Here is a 23744-nt window from a genome sequence, read left to right as displayed (position 1 = left end):
TCAGCAATAAGCTAATTTGCTGACTTATTTTACAGTTTGGAAGTATTACTTGAGCCAGGTCAAATGTGAACAGTGCCAGTCCACAGGGGCAGGAGAACCAATTTCACCCAAACATTTAAACCATAGCATTTTTCTCACTCTTACCTTCAAAGAGTGAATAGGGTCTGTCAGGAATGCGGCACCCGTGTGCTCCGTAATCTAGACACCACTCTGCAAACTGAAAAGAAAGGGATTTCTTTTTAAGACTGGAGTTTCTACTTGGTGAAAAGGCAATAAATGAGAATGCAATGTCTTCACAGGAATTAGGGAAGTGGACCCCCAGCTGTAGGGCATTCAGGGTGGGATCCATGGGCTCCTGTGCCCCCTCCTCCAGGGGCAAGGCCTAGCAAGTCTTGTCACCTCTGCTTGTGGCTGCCTCAGCTGTAGAGTGGGGTCTGCCTTACGGCTGCTGGGAAGTCCAAGGTGAAAACTGAACAGCTCAATGACACTCTGTTCTCCCTGGCACCTTCCTCCTGCCGCTTCAGCTGACGATTCTAGAAGCAACTCGAAACGCCTGCTCTATCCTGAACAAAAAACCCTGGCTCTAAAACGGCCCTCAGCAGCAGCTGCCAGCTCCCCCGGCCCCAGCTGGGAAACAGCTTCAGCCCTGCCCGGGGCGCCGCCTCTCACGGCAGCCCCTCCACAGCTGCTGCTTGGCAGCCTCTCCACCTTCACAGCCCCTGGCTCTCAGCCCTTCCTGTGCTCTCCTCTGGGCTCCTTGACCCTTTTTTCTTAGACCTCTTCAATGGGTATTTCCATAACGTTTTAATAAACTTCCCTTTTGTGCCTAAGCTAACATAATGTGAAAGGTCATTTGTACACTAAGAATCATAAGTAATAAACATGAGGAGTATCAAGTTCAGCACACATAAAAAGAAACTCACTCTGCTTTGACCCCCCCAATCTGCTCACTCTTAGCTTGTTTGATGGCCCATCTACCCAGTTTTCCAAGTCAGACAACAGAAAGACATTCAGATATTTCCATCTTCTCCACATTCAAAAACATGCATTAAATTCTGTGGGCTTTACATCATAGGTGTTTCTAAATGTCTCATTTTTTATCCCAACCTATGCTTTGGTTTATAACTCAACATTTCTTGCATTAATTACTAAACCGTGAAACTCAAGCTCGCCTCATTCTTCCTACTGGGACCACAGCGATCTTTCTAAAAGGGGAGTCTGAACATGGATTCCAAACCCTTCCATGAACCCCCATCTTCCAAACCGGTATCCAATGCTAGCTGATTACTAAAATTACCGGGGGAGCTTGAAAAATATTAGTGCTGGGGGTTCCTCATTTAACTGGTCTACAGTGAGGTCCAGTCATTATTTGAAAGCTTCCCAGTGGTACAAGGTTGAGAACTACTGGCTACGGGGAAGGACTAACTTTCTCTGGCCTCTACCCACCTGTCTGACTTCACCTTTCCCTCCTCACACCTTTCCTCACACATTTCCTTCCCTTTACACCCCAAAGGCTGAAGTGCTTATGGAGTCAGGAACACACTGAGCTGGTTCCTGCTCTGCAGCTCTGCCCAGGCTATTCTCCTTATCAGAACTGCATTCCACCTCTGCAGGCCACCCCTGCCTGGCCCACCTGAAAAACCCCTCATCTTTAAAAAACTGGCGGCATCTCAACCCTCCTGCATTGCCCATATTTGCATAATCATCTACCATCATCACATCATCAAGGCTGGCCCAGGCCTGCGGAATCTGGCTGCTCCCCGCTTGCTGGCTCCTGTTCTGCCCCATCCCCCGTGCTCCAGCCATAGTGTCTGGGCGCTCACACCTCCGGGACTTCGGAACAGCAGTTTCTTCTGCTGACCTGCCATGCCAAATTGGGCCCTGCCCTCTTTGCTTCCACAGCCTCCTGCATGCTTTCGTCAGTGGGGGAGCCACAGACGTGTGTGCATTTTCCGGCGCACCAACAAGGTGGGGCCCATTCCATTTGGGTTGAGAAAAGGCTTCATAAAGTAACAGATATTCAAAAAGTATAAAGAACACATCAGCCTCAATGCCTCCATCTAACAAGGGTCACTGTACACACTTCAGTGTATTTTCTTCCGATCTTTTTTCTGTGTGCACACAACTACATTTTGTGAAATGTGTACATAATAAGAATACTAGCAAACATTTACTGAGTCTTGCTCTGTGCCATTCATCTTCACATGTCCAGTGCATGTTTAGTGAGTTTCTACTCGGAGATATACACTGCTCCAAGTACTAGTGTAGAATAGTGACCCAGACAAACAAGATCAAGAAGCTTATGTTCTATCAGCCTACATACTCAAGAAACACGCAAAAACATACAATGAGCAACTGAGTGATCATCCACTTGGGGGTCTCAAAGGTCCTACTTAGAATGTCACAGTTCAGATCAGCATGGCAAGGAGCCACCATCCACATGCTGAAGGAAGAGTGCTCCTGAAGGGAAGAGTTAATGACAGGTCCAGCGGAAACAAGAGTGACACACTCCGTTCTTAGGGCAGCATGGCTGTATTACGGCAGGCTAGAGGGCAGGGTATGGTGAGGAGACTAGGTAGAGACACAGAGGGGGCCAAGGTGCGCAGGGCTCTGTCAACCTGGCGGAGAAGTGCAGGCTCCATCTACAGTCGATGGGAAGCCGCTGGAGGGTCTGGCAGGATGATTACAGATGATCTGCACATTAGCTCAGTTCTGCTTGCAACATCCTTAGGAGGTGGGTAGTATTTTTTTTCTATCTGTACAAATGAGGAAACTGAGGCTTGAAGAAGAGACACATTCAAACTCATAAAGCCAATAAATGGCACAGGTGGTAATTCTCATCAGGTAGTGACTCCAGGACACATATTCTTCAGAAGCCATTGACATTTGTGCTCCCCATTCTATAGACAGGGACACTGTGGCCCAGAGAAGCCACGGACAAAGCTGTGTCAGAAGAAAAACAGGAAGCTACAGAGTTGGAAGAAACAGATTAAAAGAAGGAACAAGAGTTGTACTTCTGGACTCTGTGCCCACTCGGGGTTGTTTGGAAGCAGTTCCCACAGAGCCACCCTCACCTTGCAGGCTCGGTAGAGGTACTTCTTATCCTGTGTGAGACGGTAAAGGGACAGGAAGGAGTAGCCGTTGCCAGCAGTCCCATGGCAGATCCCGTAGCCCTTCCGCAGCAAACCTCGCTGCCAAATCACATCGCTACACTCCATGGCCTCTTTCAAGTACTTCTCCTCCTTAAAGACCTTGGCAAATTAAAAACAAAGCAGTGTTAAAAAGACGGTTTCATTGACGAGCTGGCAAAATACTTTCCCTTTCTGGTTAGGACATGGCATGATATTAGGAAAACTGAAATGGTACTGGGGTGAAAAACAGACAAACAAACAAACAAACAAACAAACAAACAAAAAACCCAGCAGCAACACCGTACATAGAATCTCGCAATCTCAATCCATTAGCCCAGTGGTCTCCAACCTTTCTGGCACCAGGAACTGGTTTTGTGGAACTATTTTTCCATGGCCAGGAAGGGGAGTTGGGGATGGTTTTGGGATGAAACTGTTCCACCTCAGATCATCAGGCATTAGTTAGATTCTCATAAGGAGCACGCAACCTAGATCCCTCGCATAAGCAGTTCACGATACGGTTCGCTCTCCTACGAGAATCTAACGTGGCCGCTGATCTGACAGGTGGCAGAGCTCAGACAGTAATGTGAGTGACAGGCAGCCACTACAAACACAGTTGAAGCTTCGCTTGCGCGCTGCCGCTCACCTCCTGCTGTGCAGCCCGGTCCCTAACAGGCCACAGACCAGTACCAATTCACAGCCTGGGGGCTGGGCTGGGGACCCCCGCATTAGCCTATTCCCTTCGTCCTCCTTCTGTTTCACAGTTTTACTAAAATAATTCTAAAATTTACTCTTTAAAATTAAAATTAAAGCTGCCATATCTTTTTGGTAAGATGTTTTTCTTGTTTCTTGGCACGTACATCCCATAGCTCTAAAATTTCTGCTCTTGTAGAAGGCAATCGAGAGAGTGAGGCCCTGTTAGCAGGGCAAGAATGTCCAACACACTGGTCAGCACACATCAACAGCACCCGAGGACCCTGCCTCACCAGGCTGGCAAGATCCATCTTCACCCATCCCAAGGAAGCTGGCACACAGCTTTCTGGGGTCCAGGAGCAAGCATCACCTCCCTGAGTTGTTTATATGGTCAGCTGCAGAGACAGGCAGGCTCAGTGAAGGCAAGAGACGGCAAGAAGAAGCTGTGGGTTTTCACCTCCTGAGATTCCCTTGTACATTTTCTTCTTTCTTCTCACATGCCATATTCTGTTTTCCTGATCCTTTCCTCAGAGTCTGTTCTTAGTTATCCCTACCTGTTAACTCATCCCACTCCAGTGCAAATGGGTTTTGGACAATGGATCAGAGGCACAAAGGTCATCACCACTTGGGTGGCAGGTCAGGTCCCTCTACTTGTGACTGATTAGCTGGGTACTCAGCCGAGAAGGGCTCTGAGGTCGCAGGAAAAAGGTGGAGGTGGGGGGGCTGGGCACGAACTGCGACCAGTGTCTACAGAGGGCAGAGCGGGAAACAGAGGCACAGCAAATCACCAGGGAGATTAAATGTTCCCAAAGTTAGGCTGTTAGGGAATCAGAAGCAGGACCCCCTCTATCAGTCACAAAGGCAGCTAAGATGTGGGCTCTGGGGTCAGACAGCCTGAGCTGAGTCCCTACTGTCACCCTTTAACTGTGTGACCTTGGCTAAGTCACTGAAAGTCTATGTCTTAGTTTTCTCAACTATGAAAGGATGACTGTCCTTCACCTCAGTGGCTTGCTATGAAGATTAAGATGTGATCACATCCTTGGAGCTCCTGGAACAGTGCCTGGCACATGGGAAGTGCTAGCTATTTCTTGGCTATGATTAACCATTACTCTTTCTATGGTATCCTGCCAGCACACATACTTCATCCTGTCACTTGCATCTTAAGCCTCTGAAAATGAACTGTAAAGGAAAACATGTTTTCCCATCCTAAGGAAATATTTGGTCAAAGCTAATGGGTGAGAAGATATTGTTTGAGAGGTTGTGTCCTGAAATCACACAGAGTGAGGACAGCCCTAAATTAGTGAGCCAGAGCTGCCCCTGCTGGTGGGAGCCCGGGTGACTGAGGGTCCACAGGAAAACCGAACAGGGTTCCTTCATGCTGTCCCTGCGCCTGCGAGGCTGAGGCTGCTAGAGCCATGCCCACAATGCAGCCTGCACTGCTGCTTCTCAGCACCAGCAGCCTACCATGTCTGCTCCTGCCACCACATACACTCATGCTCTAAGCAAACAGCTACTTCTAACAGCAAGATATCCGAGAATTCAGAACTACAGAAAAGAGCTCCTGGACTTAATCACAGATTAATCTTCTCCACATTGTATTACAGCAATCATACATGGGCTACAAAATCCATGTACTTATCCACATTACCTCCCCAAAATGGTAAGTTTCCCTGGGCAGTACAGGACAGAAAGTGCAGAAAGACAGCACAATGCAAAGGAAAACCCGAGGGCTCTGGAGTCAGTCAGACGCAGGGCTAGAGTCCCTGTTCCATCACGGCAGGCTGTGACTTCAGGCCAGCTGCCGCACCCAACCTGGGCCTGTGTGCCCATGCTACAAAACGGATGGATCCCAAGACGACTCAAACGTCAGAAATAGAGACAAGGGTTTTAGACAGTTATTAGAAATACCTTCAAAGATGAAAAGGGAACTATACTCATCATCAGTGAACCCTCAGAAGAGGAAGGCAGAATAAGACAGAAACAAAGGGATATTCTGGACCTAGAAAAACATCAATAGGTAAAATTACAAAACTCGGTGGGTTTACGAGCAGGCTGGACACAACAGAAGAAATCATGAGTGAATACAAAACCAGGGAAATAGCAATCATCTAATCCTAATTACAGAAAAGAACAAGAAATCTAGAAAACAAAAGCCTCAGGAACCTGTAGGAAAAGAGGGGCCAGTCACCCAGTGTACTAAAAGATACACGTTTACAAGTTCAAGTTCAAAGGATCTTAAGCACAATAAATACAAATACATCTAGGCACGTGACAGTTAAACTATTAAAAACCAAAAATTAAGAGGAAACCGTGAAAGCCTGTAGGGAAAAAGCACATGTTCCATACAAAAGAACAGTGCAGAGAATGACTTGGAAACAACAGAGGTGGACGATGACGGAACAATGCCTTTAAAGCACCAAAAAGGAAAAAAGTCAACCTAGAATTCCCCATCCAGCAAAAATGTATTTAAGAATAAAGGTGAAATAAAAACAAATTTAAGACAAATGAAAATCAATTTGTTGTCACCAAACCTATGCTAAGTAAAATTCTACAGGATGAAAGAAATAATACCGGATAGAAATCAGGATCTTCAGGAAGAAACAAAGACCACTAAAAATGGGCAATACATAAATAAATAACAAAACTATCGTTTTTGCTTGTATCAATTAAAATAAAATATGCAGGGTTATTTAAAGCAAAATTTCTGGCCAGCCATGGTAGTTCACACCTGTAATCCCAGCCCTTTAGGAGGCTGAAACAGAAGGATCACTTGAGCCCAGGAGTTCGAGACTAGCCTGGGCAACACAGTGAGGACCCTGTCTCTTCAAAAATAATTTTTTAAATTAAAAATAAAGCAAAAATTCTAATATTATATCAGTGGTTTACAACATTCGTAGATTTTATAAATATGGCAGATAGAGTGCAAAGCTCTGGAGTAAGCAGAACCACCTGCCTATGAGTTTCTTACAGTTTATGTGAAATGGCTCAGTGTTAACTCTAAGGACATTATGAAAAGCTAAGGATATATATTGCAACCCCTGTAGCATTAGTAAAAAAAATATGCAAATAGATACAGTTAAAGAGTTAACAGAGGCCCAGGCATGGTGGTGCTCACACCTGTAATCCCAGCACTTAGGAAGGCTGACGTGGGCGGATTACCTGAGGTCAGGAGTTTGAGACCAGCCTGGCCAACACGGTAAAATCCCATCTCTACTAAAAATACAAAAATTAGCCAGCTGGGCCTGGTGGCACGTGCCTGTAGTCCCAGCGACTCAGGAGGCTGAGGCAGGAGAATCGCTTGAACCTGGGAGGCGGAGGTTGCAGTGAGCTGAGATCTCACCACTGCACTCCAGCCTGGGTGACAAAGCAAGACTCCATCTCAAAAAAAAAAAGAGTCAACAGAAAAATTAAAAGACAATCCTAAAAAATTTGCAACTAATCTCTCTAACTCCCTAAAAAAAAACAAGAAAAAAGAAAAAAAGAAAAGCAGGAAAGAAAAAACAGAGGGAGGAAAAACACAAAATGTAATTAAAAAAAAAATTTTAAATGGCAGAGCTGAATCCAACCACATCAATAATTATATTAAATATATATGAACTAATTCCAATTAAAACACTGGGATTATTAGACTAGCTATAACACAAGTCCCATACCGGCTGAAAGCAAAAAGATGTGTCATGCAAACAGTAATTATAAAATGCTGGAGCAGCTGCATTAATATCAGACAAAGTAGATTTCAAGACAAAGAATATTACCAGAGATAAAAGGAACACTCCATGATGATAAAAGAGTCAATTCATTAGGAAAACATAACTGTCACAAACATGTATTAGGACAGAGCCTCAAAATGCATGAAGCAAACAGTAAAAAAATTAAAGAGAAGAAAATAAACAGCTGGGAGACTGTAAAACTCTTCCTCCCATGACTGAGTAAACAAACAGCTGAAACAAATATGGAAGACAAATCTGTGAGGGTCAGCACACTACAAGCCCACACAGTCTGATCTGTAAACGAAGTTCCCTGGAGTGTGGTCATGACGGTTCATTCACACACTGGCTGTGGCTGCTTTTGTGCTACAATGATAGAACTGAGTGGTTGCAGAGATTGCATGGACCGCAAGCCTGAAATATTTACTGTCCGGGTCATTACAGGAAGTTCGCCGACCTCTGTAATTGAAGATCTGAACAATACATCCAACCGCTGGCCTAACTGACATTTCTAGCACACTATGCCTGACAAGTACACATTCCATGCAAATGCACGTGGGACATTCATCAACACAGACTAAATATTGAGCCATAAAATACATCTAAGTAAATTTTAAAATGTTAAATCGTACATGTTTTGTAACAATGGAATTAAATCAGAAATCAATGAAAATATCTATACAATTCTCAAATATCTGAAAAATACACAACCCACTTCTAAATAACCCATGAATCAAAAGAGAAATCATAAGGGTAATTAGGGAATATCTAAAACTAAATGAAAATGAAAACAAGACATAAAATATTTGGGAATGGAGCTAAAATAGTGCTTAGAGGAAAATGTAAAGCTTTAAATGCTTGTATTAGAAAAAAAGAAAGGTACAAAATCTAAGATTCCACTTTAAAAAGTTAGAAAACAGCAAACTAAATCTAAAGTCCATAGAAATAAATTTTATTTATTTTTATTTTTTATGTTTTTTAAGACAGGGTCTTACTCTGTCGCCTAGGCTAGAGTGCAGTGGCACCACCATGACCAGATAATTTTGGATTTTTTGTAGAGATGAGGTCTATGTTGCCCAGGTTGGTCTTGAACTTGTGGTCTCAAGCTATCCTCCACCTTGGCCTCCAAAATTACTGGAATTATAGGAGTGAGCCACTGGGCCCAGACCCATAGAAGGAAGTTTTAAAAAGAAAAGAAGAAAAATCAATGAAATAGAAAATAGATAAAGCTAAAATTTCTAAGTTTATTTCTTTAGAAGATCAATAAAACTTTGAAAAAGTTGCTATCTAGACTGAGGAAAGAGAGAGAAAACATAAATTACTAATATCAAGAATAAAGGAGAGGCCAGTGTGGTGGCTCACACCTGTAATCCCAGCACTGTAGGAGGCCAAAGCAGGTGGATCACCTCAGGTCAGGAGTTGCAGACCAGCCTGGCCTACATGGTGAAACCCTGTCTCTACTAAAAACACAAAAATTAGTCAGGCGTGGTAGCTGGTGTCTAGAATCACAACTACATGGAAGGCTGCAGCAGGAGAATTGCTTGAACCTGGGAGGCGGAGGTTTCAGTGAGCCAAGATCATGCCACTGCACTCCAGCCTGGGAGGAACGGCGAGACTCTATCTCAAAAAAAAAACAAAAAAAAAAAAAAAAAAAAAGGAAAAGAAAAAAGAATAAAAGACTTCGGATCTTATTAAACATTAAAAAAATGAGATATGAATAGCATGCCAATACATTTGACAACTTAGATAAAATGAGAAAACATATTGAAAAACACAGTTAACAAAGTTGAGGCAAAATGATTCTATTAATGAAATTGAATTCATAATAAAAAATTTTCCCACACACATTTAAGCAAGTAATAACACCAATTGTACACAAAATCTTTCTGAAAATAAGAGAAAACACTTTCCAACTCATGTATGTGACTAGCATAATCCTGATACCCTATTCCTAATAAAAACAAAGATTTTACGGAAAAAGAAAATATGCACTAATAGAGACATAAAAATCTTTAAATATTAGCAAACCAAATCTAGGAATATTAATAAAAAGAAAAGGATAAAAATCATGTCCAAGTGAGGTTTATACTAGGAATGCAAGGTCGACTCAACTTCTAAAAACCAATCAATGTAAAATCACCATATTAATAAAACAAAAGAGGAAAACCATAGGAGTATTTGAATAAATCCAGGAAAAAAATGACAAAATTCAACACCCCTTCATGATACCCAGTAATAAAAGGAAACTTCTTCAATCTGATAAAAGGCATCTAAGAAAAACAGTTAAAAGTATACTTGATAGGGAAATATTTAATGTTTTTTTCTATGACTGTGAATAAAGCAAAGATGACCACTCTGACCACTTCTATTCAATATTATACTGTAGATCCTAACCAATGTAATAAGAGAGGTAAAGGAAATAAAAGGCACAGAGGTTGAAAAGGATGAAAACTCACAGATACAATATGTGTACACGGAAAATCCCAAGTAAGCTATAAAAAAGCTACTAGAACTGATACATGAATTTAGCATAGAATATAAAGTCAACATACAAAAAGCAGCTGTGGCCAGTTACAGTGGCTCAGGCCTGTAATCCCAGCACTTTGGGAGACTCAGGTGGGCAGATCCCTTGAGCTTGGGAGTTTGAGACCAGCCTGGGCAATATGACGAAATCCCATCGCTACAAAAAATACACAAATTAGCCAGGCATGGTGGTGCATGCCTGTAGTCCCAGCTACTTGGCTAAGGCAGGAGGATATCTTGAGCCTGGGAGGTAGAGGCTGCAGTGAGCCGTGATCACGCCACTGTACTTCAGCCTGGATAACAGAGTGAGACTCTGTCTCCAAAAAAACCACAATTGTATTTCTATATACTGGCAATAAATAATTGGAAAATGTAAATAAATTACATATCTAGGAATAAATTAAACAAAAGATGTGTAAGACCTGTGCAGCAAAAACTATAAGGCACTACTAACAGAAATTAAAGAAAATATAAATGGAGAGATATACCACATTTGCGAGCAGATGTGGACTCAACATTATGAAGATGTCAGTTCTGGCCAGGCACAGTGGCTCATGCCTGTGATCCTAGTGCTTTGGGAGGCCAAGGCAGGCAGATCACTTGAGTTCAGGAGTTCAAGACCTGCCTGGCCAACATGGTGAAACCCCTGTCTCTACTAAAAATACAAAAACTAGCTGGGTGTGGTGGTGGGCACCTGTAATCCCAGCTACTCAGGAAGCTGAGGCAGGAGAGTTGCTTGAACCTGGGAGGTGGAGGTTGCAGTGAGCTGAGATCACGCCACTGTACTCCAGCCTGGGTGACAGAGCAAGACTCCCTCTCAAAAAAATAGATGTCAGTTAGTTCTACCCAAATGGATCTAGAGATTCAATGATTCAATGCACTCTGACTCATAACTCCCACCTCTACAAAAAATGCACTCTGACGAAATCCCATCTCTACAAAAAAATACAAAAATTAGCCAGGCATGGTGGTGCATGACTGTAGTCCCAGCCCCAATAGGCTCCATTTTTAGAAGCTGACCAATGGACTCTAAAACTTATATGAAAATACAAAGGACCTGGAACATTCAAAGTGATTCTGAAAAACAATAAAGTTAGAGGTCTTAAGTTACCTGATCTCAAAACTTATAATAAATGCAGAATAAGAAAAATAACATGGTAATATCATGTAGGTAAACAGGCCAAAGTAACTGAATACAGTCTAGAAACAGACCCAGGCTTATTAGGTCATTTGATTTTTGACAGAAGAACCAAAATCAATCAAACAGGAAAAATAAATGTCTTTTCCACAAAAGATATGGGAACAATCAGATATCCCTATGATTAAAAGAAAAAACCACCTCGTTTGTTACCTCATGTAATATCCAAAACTTAATTTGAGATAGATCACAGGCCTAAAGGTAAAATCTAAAACAATAAAGATTAAAAGAGAGTACTATCTATATAACCTGAGGGTAGGTAAGGTTCCTTAGACAAAACACAGAAAGTAATTATCATAAAAGAAAACACTGAAAAATAGAATTTATCAAAATTTAAAACTCTATTAAAAGATACCATAAAGAATATGATTAGGCAAACTACAGACAGGGAGAAATTATTTGTAAGATATATATCTGACAGAGGGGACTTTAACCAGAACATATACAGAATTCTTACAAAAATAGCAAAAAGACAAAAATAAAATAAAACAATGTAGGTAAAACACATGAAGAGACAGGCTGGGCACAGTGGCTCACACCTATAATTCCAGCACTTTGGGAGGCCAAGGCAGGAAGATTGCTTGAGTCCAGGAGTTCAAAACCAGCCCGGGCAACAAAGCAAGACTCCTACAAAAAATAAAAAGATTTAGCCAGGTGTGGTGACACATGTCTGTAGTCCTAGCTACTTGGGAGGTTGAAGTGGGAGGATCACCTGAGCCCCAAAGGTCGAGGCTGCAGTGAGCCAAGATCCACGACTGCACTCCAGCCTGGGTGACAGTGCAAGGCCCTGTCTCAAAAAATAAGAAGAAGAAGATATGAACAGACACTCAACAAAAGAAGATACACAATTGACCCATGAGCATATGCAAAAATTAATCAACCCTGGTCAATCAGGAAGATACAAATAAACCACAATGAAAATCTACCAAAATAATTAAAATTAAAAAGACTTTCAACACCAAGTGCTGGCAGATGCAGAACAACCAGAACTTGTGGGAAAAGTCTGGCAATTTCTAAAACTAAACACACACCTACCCTCCAATCCAGTGATTCTACTCCTAGATATTAACCCAGAAGAAATGAAGACATGTGTCTCCAGACAGACCTGTGCAAGAATGTTCATAGCAGCTTGTTCCTAACAGCCAAAACCTGGAAACCAATGAAAAACAATGATAAACTGGCCAGACACAGTGGCTCATACCTGTAATCCCAGAAGTTTGGGAGGCCAAAGCAGGCAGATCACCTAAGGTCAGGAGTTCAAGACTAGCCTGGGCAACATGGTGAAACCCTGTCTCTACTAAAAGTACAAAAAATTAGCCGGGCATGGTGACGTGTACCTCTAATCCCAGCTACTCGGGAGGCTGACGCACGAGAACCGCTGGAACCCAGAAGACAAAGGTTGCAGTGAGCCAAGATTGCGCCACTGCACTCCAACCTGGGGGAAAGAGTGAGACTGTGTCTCAAATAAAAAAAAAAAAAAAGAAAAACAATGATAAACTATGGTACATTTATTTAAGTGATGCTTAAAATTAGGAAGGTATCAGAATCTTGAGTAAGGGGGAAAAAAGTGTAGTTCAGAAAAATATTTTCAAGTAATTCTGATCCCCGTTGAAAAACTTTCCATGTTTCAAATAACCAACTTGTAAACAAGCTTCGAGAACAGAATTTGTATGAAAGCATTTTCTGACATATATACAATAGTTGGCCACCAGGGGGCACTCTCAATGCAGTTCTATCGTTCTATCTGGGGCTTCCAATGGCAGGCGTGTGGGCACAAGCAGTGATGCTGTGGCTGCTGCCAAATTCAGTTCAACATCTAAGGACCGCACTGGTGTCACTCTGGTGGGGGTGTTACATGCTTTTTTTGGACATCACATTTACCTTTCCAAATACAATCTCATTTAACAAATGTATTTGTTTACAGCGGCTAAACCCACACAAATTGCTAATGCCCTAGGGCTCAAAACGTGAACAGAACCCATGATTTTTTGTCAGATAATCAAGAGCTGGCTGTAACTACTCATCAAAATAGCTTCCAGTTACAAGGTCCACAGATGTAATTTGTTAGAAAATCATTCACAATTAATACAACTCCTAATACAATGTAGAATATTGTTAAAACCTTGCCCTTTTCTTTTTCTTTTTTTTTTTTTGAGGTAGGGTCTTGCTGTGTCACCCAGGCTGGAGTGCAAGTGCAGTGGCATGATCATAGCTAACTGCAACCTCCGCCTCCCAGGCTCAAACCATCCTTCCACCTCAGCCTCCCAGGTACCTGGGGGACTACAGGTACATGCCACCGCACACAGGTAAGTTTTGTATTTTTTTTCAGTACAGACATGGTTTCGTCATGTTGCCCAGGTTGGTCTCCAACTCCTGGGCTCAAGCAACCCTCCTGCCTTGGCCTCCCAAAGTGCTGGGATGGCAGGTGTGAGTCATGGTGCCTGGCCAAACCTTTACATTTTAAGGCCATCTAAAATACCATATAACTTTAAGTTAACAAGTAATACACGTTCCTACACAGAAGAGTATACCCTACTAAATACTAACACATGATGAGCATCTATAGGGAGGGAAAATAAATTTTGTGAGTCTGGACTGAACTTAGTTTTCTTTGTAAAGGATAATTAATAATATTTTTTCAAGTACTTGAACACTTTACACCTTCATAAGCACACCTGAACAACTCAGGACTTCATATGCCAGAAGAAAATGTTAGCGCTTGTTATTACAAAAAACTTGAACATTTCCTACCTAATTTTAAGAGACAGCTTTAATAAATGGAGGCCCTCTCAATTTAACTGTAACTTGAGAGAAAACAGTGTGGAGCTGTGCTTCCCTAGCTTTGCCTCCCCCACCGCACCCACCCTGCCTTGGTCAAACACAAACCCCACCCTCCACTCAGGGATGCAAACAGATGTGCGGACTCCGCAGCACATGGTCTGTTTCCCCGCTGGCAGAGACCTTCAGTCTACACTTATTTTCTGTAGTTTATACTATGAACGGGATGTATTTTTACCCCCAATTGTAAGACCATATTACATATGCTTTTTCCTTTTTAAATTTTTCATTGATATATAATAATTGTACATATTTATGGGTGCATGTGATATACATGCACATAATGTGTAACGATCAAATCAGGGTATTCAGGATGTCCATTAGCTTGAGTATTTATCATTTATTTATGCTGGGAACATTTCAAATCTTCTAGCCATTTTGAAATATAAAATATATATGCTTTTTCAAATTACCACTGATCCTTCCTACCCCAGAAGATTCTGATATTCCTCCTTGTTCCTCATGTTCAAGAATCTTAATGTAGAGGACACAATTACGTTTTAAAGACTAAGTATGGGATCTTGACATCTTTGGCTCTATGCTTTCTGGAGGAGAGAAATTTGTTTTGGAACCAACAGGGCAAGGCAAGGTGTTTGAATGGTATTCTGTGCAGAAGCCCTGCCAGGAGGAGCTGGCCGCAGCCACCTGCAGCCTGTCAGTGGCAGAGCCGTGTTGGCTTGCTCCCAAGTGGCCAGCAGTGGTGAAAACAGATGGTGGCCACTGTCAACAGAACTCATGAAAATGAAACGGCCTAGGAGGAAGGGTCCCCACAGGATAGCCTGGTTCCTGGCACCTGCTTGCTCTCCACAGGGCTCTGCTGAAACAGACTGGAAAAGTACACCCGGCAGCAGAGATCAGCCACCAAGAACAACCAGCTGTGTCGGCTGAGCCTCTTTCACGTGAAGGGAAAAGGAGTTTGACAAAAAGGAGCTTCCACGTTTTAGCAGTTATACATCTCTTTTAAGTATCAGAGGGCCCCTGTCTGTACAGTCAATATTGTGCTCACATGTTATTGTTGGACACTTATATTACAGACGTCTCTCTATGACACTGAAGTTATAACTGCTCCAAAACTCTAAAAAAGGGAGGCAGTGATTTGAACAGAACTATGTTTTAATGTAAAAGTGAGGGTACTGTTAGGAAAATACATGTTATTTTCAAAAAATACATTTCATTAGGTTTCACTCTGACCAAACGTCATAACTTTCTGAAGTTGTTTTCTTGAATGATCATATCTTAGATATGATTTGAATATTTTTGGTGGTGTTGTAGGAGGACTAAAAATTTCTGACAAATTAGCCTAAATCATGAGAGATAATTATCCATAATTTTTCTGAGTAATGTATTATGGTGGCCGCAAAGAAAAAATAAAAATGACTCAGGTATCAATTCTTATTATTTCCAGGTAGAGATATGAGTTCTGCTCCATTAATTCCATCTATCTATCCCAAACAAAGAGAACTGGCCAAAACACTGTGTTGAACAGAGCAACCATTGTGTTACAGTTGTATACTCCGATGTACGAGCAAAAATCTCCAACATCAATTATTACAAATACAGATGTATTAAATAAAAATAAAATTACAAAAGAAGCATTACTGGTTTTCAACTTATATGATAAATCTTAGTCCAGGAAGAAATCAATAGCGTTCTTAATATCGTGCCCAAACATATTTAAAGCCTACTAGAATTAATCAGTGAAGGTTCAGCCTATTTTCCTATAGTACCCCAGATGTATACAAATTTGAGTACCACCTATGTCTTGAGAATAATGTAACAATTTTAAACTCAAAAGCTCTTGTACAATCATTATTATTATTAATAATCCAGCAATAAAGGCTTATTCAAGCAAGAAAATAAAATGATGTGAAAATGAACAAAAAAGCACTTTGGTTATAATCCTATCCACTACTTTACTGGATACGCATACTCATTAGAACGAAAATCATCTCGTCACTGCTCTGTCATCTACGTTTTCTTTTACACATGAATATAAACCCTGTTAACACACACAATCACATACACACACACAGACTTGTAGCACTAATGGCAGTGGTGATGAGTGGGAAAATACAAAGACTTTATTTTGTAAAAACATTCATTCTAAAAGGTTTTTAGTGTACAGTCAAATGGCCTTATCAAAGCAAGACCAAAAACCTGACAGGGAAACCTGGCTCCCCACACAGGGGATGGCCGTGACAGTGGAAGCACTGACCTTGTATGCCTGCATAAGCATATGGATGACCCCCGGGGCACCGTGGCACCAGTGCACCAGCCGGTCTGTTTCATTGCTTAACGATGATGGGTAATTCCCAGATCGGAATTTTTTGTGGCGCACGTAATCAATGCTGGGTTTCACCATTTCTGTCAAAGTTTCATGGTCCACTTTTGCTGCTGGCTTTAAACAAACAAAAATAAAACACAAACTATTTTTCTGAAGTTATTTTTTTTACATTGTGTCATGGCTAACAAAATAAAACATCAATTACATGGAAAACAAAGGAGCACATAAAATTAGCATTAATTCAACTATCTGGTTATTTAAGACTTAGGCAGAACTTGTTTCAACTTTTTGAAATCTCAGTGTTATAATGTATTTTGTCACCTCTTTGGTGGATGAGTAGTAAAGGAAATGATTAAATGGCAAGTGAACCTAGGAGTAGGTAGGTTTGTTTTGTTGCTTTGCTTTGTTAAAATATGAATACTTGATATCCTTCCACGGGGCTCACACCTTCTAGAAAGCCAGGTACCCCTCTTCTCCCAAATCTATATACTGGCTTTGTTACTCAGCCAAATTATTTAACCTCAGTTTCTTTACCTCTAAAATAGAATAATCATAGTACTCAACTCCTAAGGCGTTTGTAAGGAAAAAAGGAGAAAAAAATGCATGCCTCACTCCTTCATCCAATAATTTGTGGCGATACTGGCTTTTACTAACTGAAGGTACTCATTAAATGTTACCTATTAGAATTCATTATTGAGTTTGTGTTTAAGTTTTACTACAGGAACTAAGACTAAAAACGTATTTGGAAAATATTTGCAAATTTTGAGGCATTGTTTTTTTAAAAGGACTTAAAACATTCAAATAGTCTCAAGTTACTGTACAGATTCCCATGAAAAAACCTGGTGAGAAGAGTCAGATGGCAAGGCTGAGCTAAGTGAGCGTCTTAGGGTGGCATGCCCAGCCCACACAGCATCTTAGGGTGACATGTTAGTGCCACACAATGTCTTTAGGGTGACATGTTAATGCCATAAAATGACTTTAGGGTGACACGTTAATGCCACACAATGCCTTCAGACTGACATGTTAATATCACACAACGTCTCAGGGTGACAAGTCACCACCACATGACATCCTTAGAGTGACAGCGTCACACAAAATCTTAGGGTGACATGTTAACACCTCACGTCTTTAGGGTGACATGTTAGCACCACATGACATCCTTAGAGTGACATGTTAATGCCACACAATCTCTTTAGGGTGACACATTAGCAACACATGACATCTTTAGAGTGACGGGTTAGCACCACACAAATGTCTTAGGGTGGCATATTAGCACTACAGAACGTCTTAGGGTGACATATTAACACCACACAATATCTTTAAAGTGACATGTTAGTACCACATAAATATGCACATTGGTGAAGTCTGAGATAGAGAACCTGTCTCTGGCCACTGATTTTTCATTTGGCTTTGGTGGCAAATGTCAGGGGTGATGTAAAGTACTCTCAAAACTGAAATAAAATATTGCATTGCTTTAAATTCTCATCATTCCATAACCACCAAAGTTTACAACATGACATCTTCTCCTACAGAATAAAAAACCTCATTTCTTCAACAAAAAGTTAATTTTATTAAAAATAAAGGAAAGATAATTTAAGGAATATCAATACTTCTAAATTTCATTGAAATAAAACTATATTTAGTAGAAAATCTTTAGGTGTTTTTCCTGATACACACTTAGAGAATGTATTAGCTTTTTAAAAACTATAGGTCATGAAGTTTATTTCCAAAAGGCTACATGGTACTTTTAAAATTACTTTCTTACAGGTAATAAATATAGAACCACTTTAAAAAGTCAAAAAATGTTGAGGAGCTTAATTCAAAGACCAACAGAGCATGTCCTTCCTAGGACACAACTGAGTTCCTTTTTGTTGTGGTGGTTGTTAGCTGCTTATTCATAGTACCACGGTATTTCTAAACAATCCATGCATGGCTGTGCCCTGAGTCACTGATTCTAGGCTTCCCCTTGTGGCAGATGAGGGACACTTTCCTTCCTCTAATCTTCCCAGGAGAATTTCACTCTGCTCACCATCCATAATCCTGTGTTCTTTACAGACTATACTATGCAAATATTATTTGCTCCTGAAACAGTAAATATACTGAATTAGATATTCTTTTATACCTTTTAGTTTTTCTTGGAGTAACTTTCTAACATTTTATTTGCTTAGTTTTCTTTAAACCAGTACCTAAGCTCTTTCATACCCACCAACAGCTCCGTAAAACGTCTCTCGGTAAGATTTTCCACATGGTCAAATCTACTATGACTTTGTTTTCCCTGGAGGCAACTCTCCATTATCGGCTGCTTTCCAGGTCTTCTGTGCCACTGCTGTCCTGGGACTTGCACCTGTCAACTTCCTGGGGATTCTGCTCCCTCTCTTGTTTGGGTAGCCCCTCTTCCCTGGATCTGATCCTCTTTCTTAGAGCACTCCCTTGTTGTGGTAGACACCACACTCCAGTAGCTTCCTGAGACGGAGTACAGGGGAACGGGATGTTTTAAACAGTCTTTGCTCTACTCCACATTTAATTGGTAACTTTCTGGGCAGAATGCAATGTTGGAAATCATTTTTACTTAAAACTTGGAAGTCATTTCCATTTATCTTTCAGCTTCAGTGAAACTGTTGCAAAGTCCAATGCCATTTTTGGACTTTGTACATAACCTTTTTCTAAAATTTTTTTTTCTTTTTTCTTTTTTTGAGAAGGAGTCTCACTGTCACCCAGGCTGGAGTGCAGTGGCATGATCTCGGCTCACTGCAACCTCTGCCTCCCGGGTTCAAGCAATTCTCCTGCCTCAGCCTCCCGAGTAGCTGGGACTACAGGTGCACGCCGCTACACATGGCTATTTCTTGTCTAATGTTTTAAGCACTGTCTCTTTATTCCTTTATCTTAAGCTTTCACAATGACGGGCATGATGTGGATTTGTCTGTCTCCATTCATTGTGTAGGAACCTGGTAGGTCTTTCCAATATACAACTATGTCTCTCATTTCTTTCTTTTTTTTTTTTTTTTTGGAGACGGGGTCTCGCACTGTTGCCCAGGTTGGAGTGCAGTGGCGTGATCTCGGCTCACTGCAACCTCTGCCTCCTGGGTTTGAGCGATTCTCCTGCCTCAGCCTCCCAAGTAGCTGGGATTATGGGTGCCCACTACCACGCCCAGCTAATTTTTTATATGTTTTTAGTAGAGATGGGGTTTCACTGTATTGGCCAGGCTGGTCTCAAACTCCTGACCTCAGTGATCTGCCCATCTTGGCCTCCCAAAGTGCTAGGATTATAGACACGAGCCACAGCACCCAGCCTATGTCCCTCATTTCTGGAGCATATTCTTGTGTTATTTTCCTTCCTCCTATTGTGTGTTCTCCCTCACTAGGTCTCCCATTAGTCACATGCTGAACCTCCTGGATTAATCCTCTTACTTTCTTACATTTTCCTCTCCCATTGTCTATTTCTGCCCGCTTTCTAAGATATTTGACTTTGATTCCAAAACATTTTCATGAATTTATTAAAAATTCAGCTATTATACTTTTTATTTTCAAGAGCTCTCTTTTTCCATCAAATGTTTCCTGTTTCTTGGATGCAACAGCATCTCTTATTTCCCTGAGGATATTAATTATGAATTATTATTTCTTCAAAGCTTTCTTCCACTTCCTGCTTTCTCTTTGTTTTTATTTCTACTTGTTCAGGTCTCCACCTTTCAAGTTGGGGCTTTTCTGCCGTGTCTGCTCATCAGCTACTGGTCTGTGCTCATGCATAAGGCACAGCTCCTGGCTGCCCTCAGTGCACAGGAGGGGCTGCAGAATGGTGGGAATCACTGTGGAGTGGCTGGATGGGGGATTGCCGGGGTCTCCAAAGAAGTAGACCAACAGGATGAATAAAAGTAGAGAAAGAGATTCACTCCAAGGAACTAGCTGCAGAGGCTTCATGAGTCCACAAACTGCCTGGGGTGGCCAGCAAGTTGGAGACTCAGGAAGGAGCTGCAGCTGGAGTCTGAAAGCAGTGCTGGAGAATCCTCTCTTGCCTGGGGGTCCAGCATTTTGTTCTAGTCAGACCTTCAACTGTCTGGACAAGGCCCACTCACATCCTATGGGGCAGCTGGCTTCACTCAAAGTCCACCAACTTAAATGTAAATCTCATTCAAAAATGCTCTCAAAGAAACATCCAGAATAATGTCTGACCACATGTCTGGGCACCAGGGATCAGCCAAGTTGACACATAAAATTAACCATCACGGATGGCAGACTAACGTTTTAATGGGGGCTTTCAAATACCCGTACTTATGAAACTTTTATCTGAGCTACTTGTTTCTCCAGAAGTGACTTCAAGTCCCGAGTGGGGTGGAGGTGGTGCTGCCCCTTGGGGTGAAGGAGAGGTGATGGTGCCTGAGGCTGGAGGTGACAGAGAGGCAGTCTCACCCTGGACCATGGACACTCATTCTCTCCCCCTATTTTTAGTTCTGTGCTTCACTCCAGCTCTCTTCTACATCTGGCTTTCCCGAATCGAAAAGAGCCTAGTCAGTTTTTCCAGACCTAGCTCCTGTTGTCTCCAGCACGAGTTGAAGGATAGGCAGTTCCCTCCCTGTGCTGGGTGTAGGTTCTCACAGAGGTCCAACCACTGCACATGCTCAAGGAAGCCTCCTGTGCCAGAGCGCCACCTAAGCCCATGTGTGGCACTGCCTACTGGGGACATGGCGCTTTCTGCTCCTGAGTTCTGGGGTTCTGTGGAACAAACTGACTTGCTTCTTGTGGGCACCCTCCCCCTCGGGCACTGACACCATCTTTCATCCCAGCAGGTCAGCTGTCATTCTTTCACCTGCTTCAGTTCACAGGTTTGCAGCTGGAGCTCCAGATGTCCTCTAGTTTCATCAAATAACTTTGGTTTCTCTTTTGTTGTTTTTCTGGCTGTTTGGAGATGATTTTCAAGAGAACTGTTTTTATTCTATCATGAAAGTGGAGTTCTTTTTAAACGATATTTTAAGAGTTTTTGCATATATTGTTCTGATAGCCTTCCAACGACACCCTCCAGTTGAAACTACCACTTTTACATGACTAAACTACCAGACAATGAGAAATAAGAACCAAATTCTAAGCCCCCAACTCACTGAGCAGACCCTTTCTTGGCCGAGGAAGCCTGAGGCAACCTTGAAACTAAGCTACCAGTCATGACAGGCTAAGAGGTGGGGCTCACCCTGCTCTGCCCCTCCCGTGCTGACCGCATGAGACTTTCTACCCTAAGGACTAAGCGGAAACCAGCCCTTTCAGCAGACTGCACTGGCAGTGACAACCACCTGACTGCTCCCCCATCTTCTGCGGCTTCAACAACCCAAGCAGCCAGCACTTGCCCCTAAGAAGGTGCCAGGGAGGCTCTGGCCAGCCTATGGAGGACACGCAGGGAGGGGTTTTGTTCCTCTGCTTCACCTTTTGACTCAGAGGCCCGAAAATGCTACTCTCAGATCCCGCTCATGCCGCCATTTTCTGAACATGGGTCTCAAGGAGCATGAAGCCCAACTGTGCAGGCACACATTTCTCTAGCAAATATTCCACTCCTCCTGCAGCTCACCGAATACATACATTCGGCCACCTGGCTTGGCATACGTTCCTGCTCCCTTTCCACTCCCTCAGAATATCTGTTTCTGGCTTCTAACCCAAGGCTACGATTAGCCATCAGAATGGCCACCCTGCAGGCTGCAACCCAGTATGAGAAACAAAGCCCTCCTTTCCACATTTCTGAACCGTCATTCTGCACTGACAACAGCCACGAATCATGCATCAGGGAAGAGATGCAGGCAGCTCCCCTGCAGGCTCCACCACACCACTGCCTAAGAATCTTGAAAGAAAACCTGGCTCAATCTCTAAGTCAAGTACTTACTATATAGTGTTCCACGTTCTTCACTTTAAAAACAGATCAAGGGAAAATTTTATGATTTATATTCCTCCCAAGGAAGTCCCTAATATACAGCAAAATCGGCCTAAACATATGAACGACACTGGCATGGTTCTTACATTACTATGTTCCCCTAAGGGAATTAGCATTAAGAAAAAAAAGTTGCGGCCGGGCGTGATGGCGGACACCTGTAATCCCAGTTACTTGGGGGACTGAGGCAGGAGAATTGCTTAAACCTGGGAGATGCAGTTTGCAGTGGGCCGAGATTGTGCCACTGCAATCTGAGACCCTGTCTCATACACACACACACAAAATTCCTGAACCACTGTTAAAACATTTTTTCTGGGAAAATACAGAATACAGTATGATAGTTAATTTTATGTGTCAAATTAAACATGGTGTCTGGGTGTGTCTCAAAGGGTGTTTCCAGATGAGATTAGCATTGAACGGTAGACTCAGTCAGGCAGATGGCCGTCCCCAAAGTGGGTGCGCCTCATCCAGTCCATCCAAGGCCTGAACAGGACCAAAGGCAGAGAAAGAAAACATCTGCTCCTTCCTGCCTGCTGGCTTCAACCAGGGCAACAGTCTCCTCCTGGCCTTGGACTGGGATTTGGCTCCCCTGGGTCTCGGTCTTCTGACTCAGAGTGGAGTTACAGCCCCAGTATCCCCGGGTCTCAAGCCTGTAGATGACAGATCGTGGGGCTTCTGGGCCTCCACAGTTGCATAAGCCAATTCCTATAAGAAATCCCATCTCAAATATAGTATTTATCTCCTATTGGTTGTTTCTCTGGAGAACCCTAACACATATACAAAATCTAACTGTTCAAAATAACAGTGCCATTTTTAAATGAGATATGGAATTCTGGTTACTTTGAAAGCGCGTACCTACATCATGAAGAAAATTCACATGCCTGTAATCCCAGCACTTGGGGAGGCTGAGGCGGATGGATCACCAGAGGCCAGGAGTTCAAGACCAGCCTGGCTAATATGCCGAAATCCCATCTCTACTAAAAACACAAAAATTAGCCAAGTGTGGTATTGCATGCCTGTAATCCCAGCTACTCAGGAGGCTAAGGCAGGAGAATGGCTTGAACCCGGGAGGCAGAGGTTACAGTGAGCTGAGATGGCGCCACTGCACTCCACCCCGGGCAACAAAGCAAGACTCCGTCTCAAAAAAAAAAAAAGAAAAAAAGGCCGGGCGCGGTGGCTCACGCCTATAATCCCAGCACTTTGGGAGGCCGAGACGGGCGGATCACGAGGTCAGAAGATCGAGACCATCCTGGCTAACACGGTGAAACCCCGTCTCTACTAAAAATACAAAAAAAAAAAAATGAGCCGGGCTTGGCGGCGGGCGCCTGTAGTCCCAGTTACATTGGAGGCTGAGCCAGGAGAATGGTGTGAACCCGGGGGGGCAGAGCTTGCAGTGAGCTGAGATCACGCCACTGCACTCCAGCCTGGGTGACAGAGCGAGACTTTGTCTCAAAACAAAAAAAAAAAAAAA

At 42.5% G+C, this 23744-nt stretch overlaps 1 protein-coding gene across 1 annotated transcript in view; it reads right to left on the bottom strand.

Annotated features, from left to right (window-relative positions):
- LANCL2 (LanC like 2) overlaps positions 1 to 23744 on the bottom strand; it is a 66568-nt gene that overhangs the window by 5121 nt on the left and 37703 nt on the right. Inside the window, exons 6-8 of the mRNA XM_023232000.1 lie at positions 16303 to 16485; positions 3075 to 3251; positions 145 to 217 (exon numbers count right to left, since the gene is read on the bottom strand). Of these exons, the coding sequence (XP_023087768.1) occupies positions 145 to 217; positions 3075 to 3251; positions 16303 to 16485 (433 nt within the window). The remainder of the gene's footprint in view (positions 1 to 144; positions 218 to 3074; positions 3252 to 16302; positions 16486 to 23744) is intronic.

Source organism: Piliocolobus tephrosceles, chromosome 8 (genome assembly GCF_002776525.5).
Source record: "Piliocolobus tephrosceles isolate RC106 chromosome 8, ASM277652v3, whole genome shotgun sequence".
In the NCBI taxonomy this organism is placed as follows: Eukaryota; Metazoa; Chordata; class Mammalia; order Primates; family Cercopithecidae; genus Piliocolobus; species Piliocolobus tephrosceles.
Note: the sequence above shows the minus strand (reverse complement) of the source record. Positions and strands in the feature narration are given on the sequence as shown.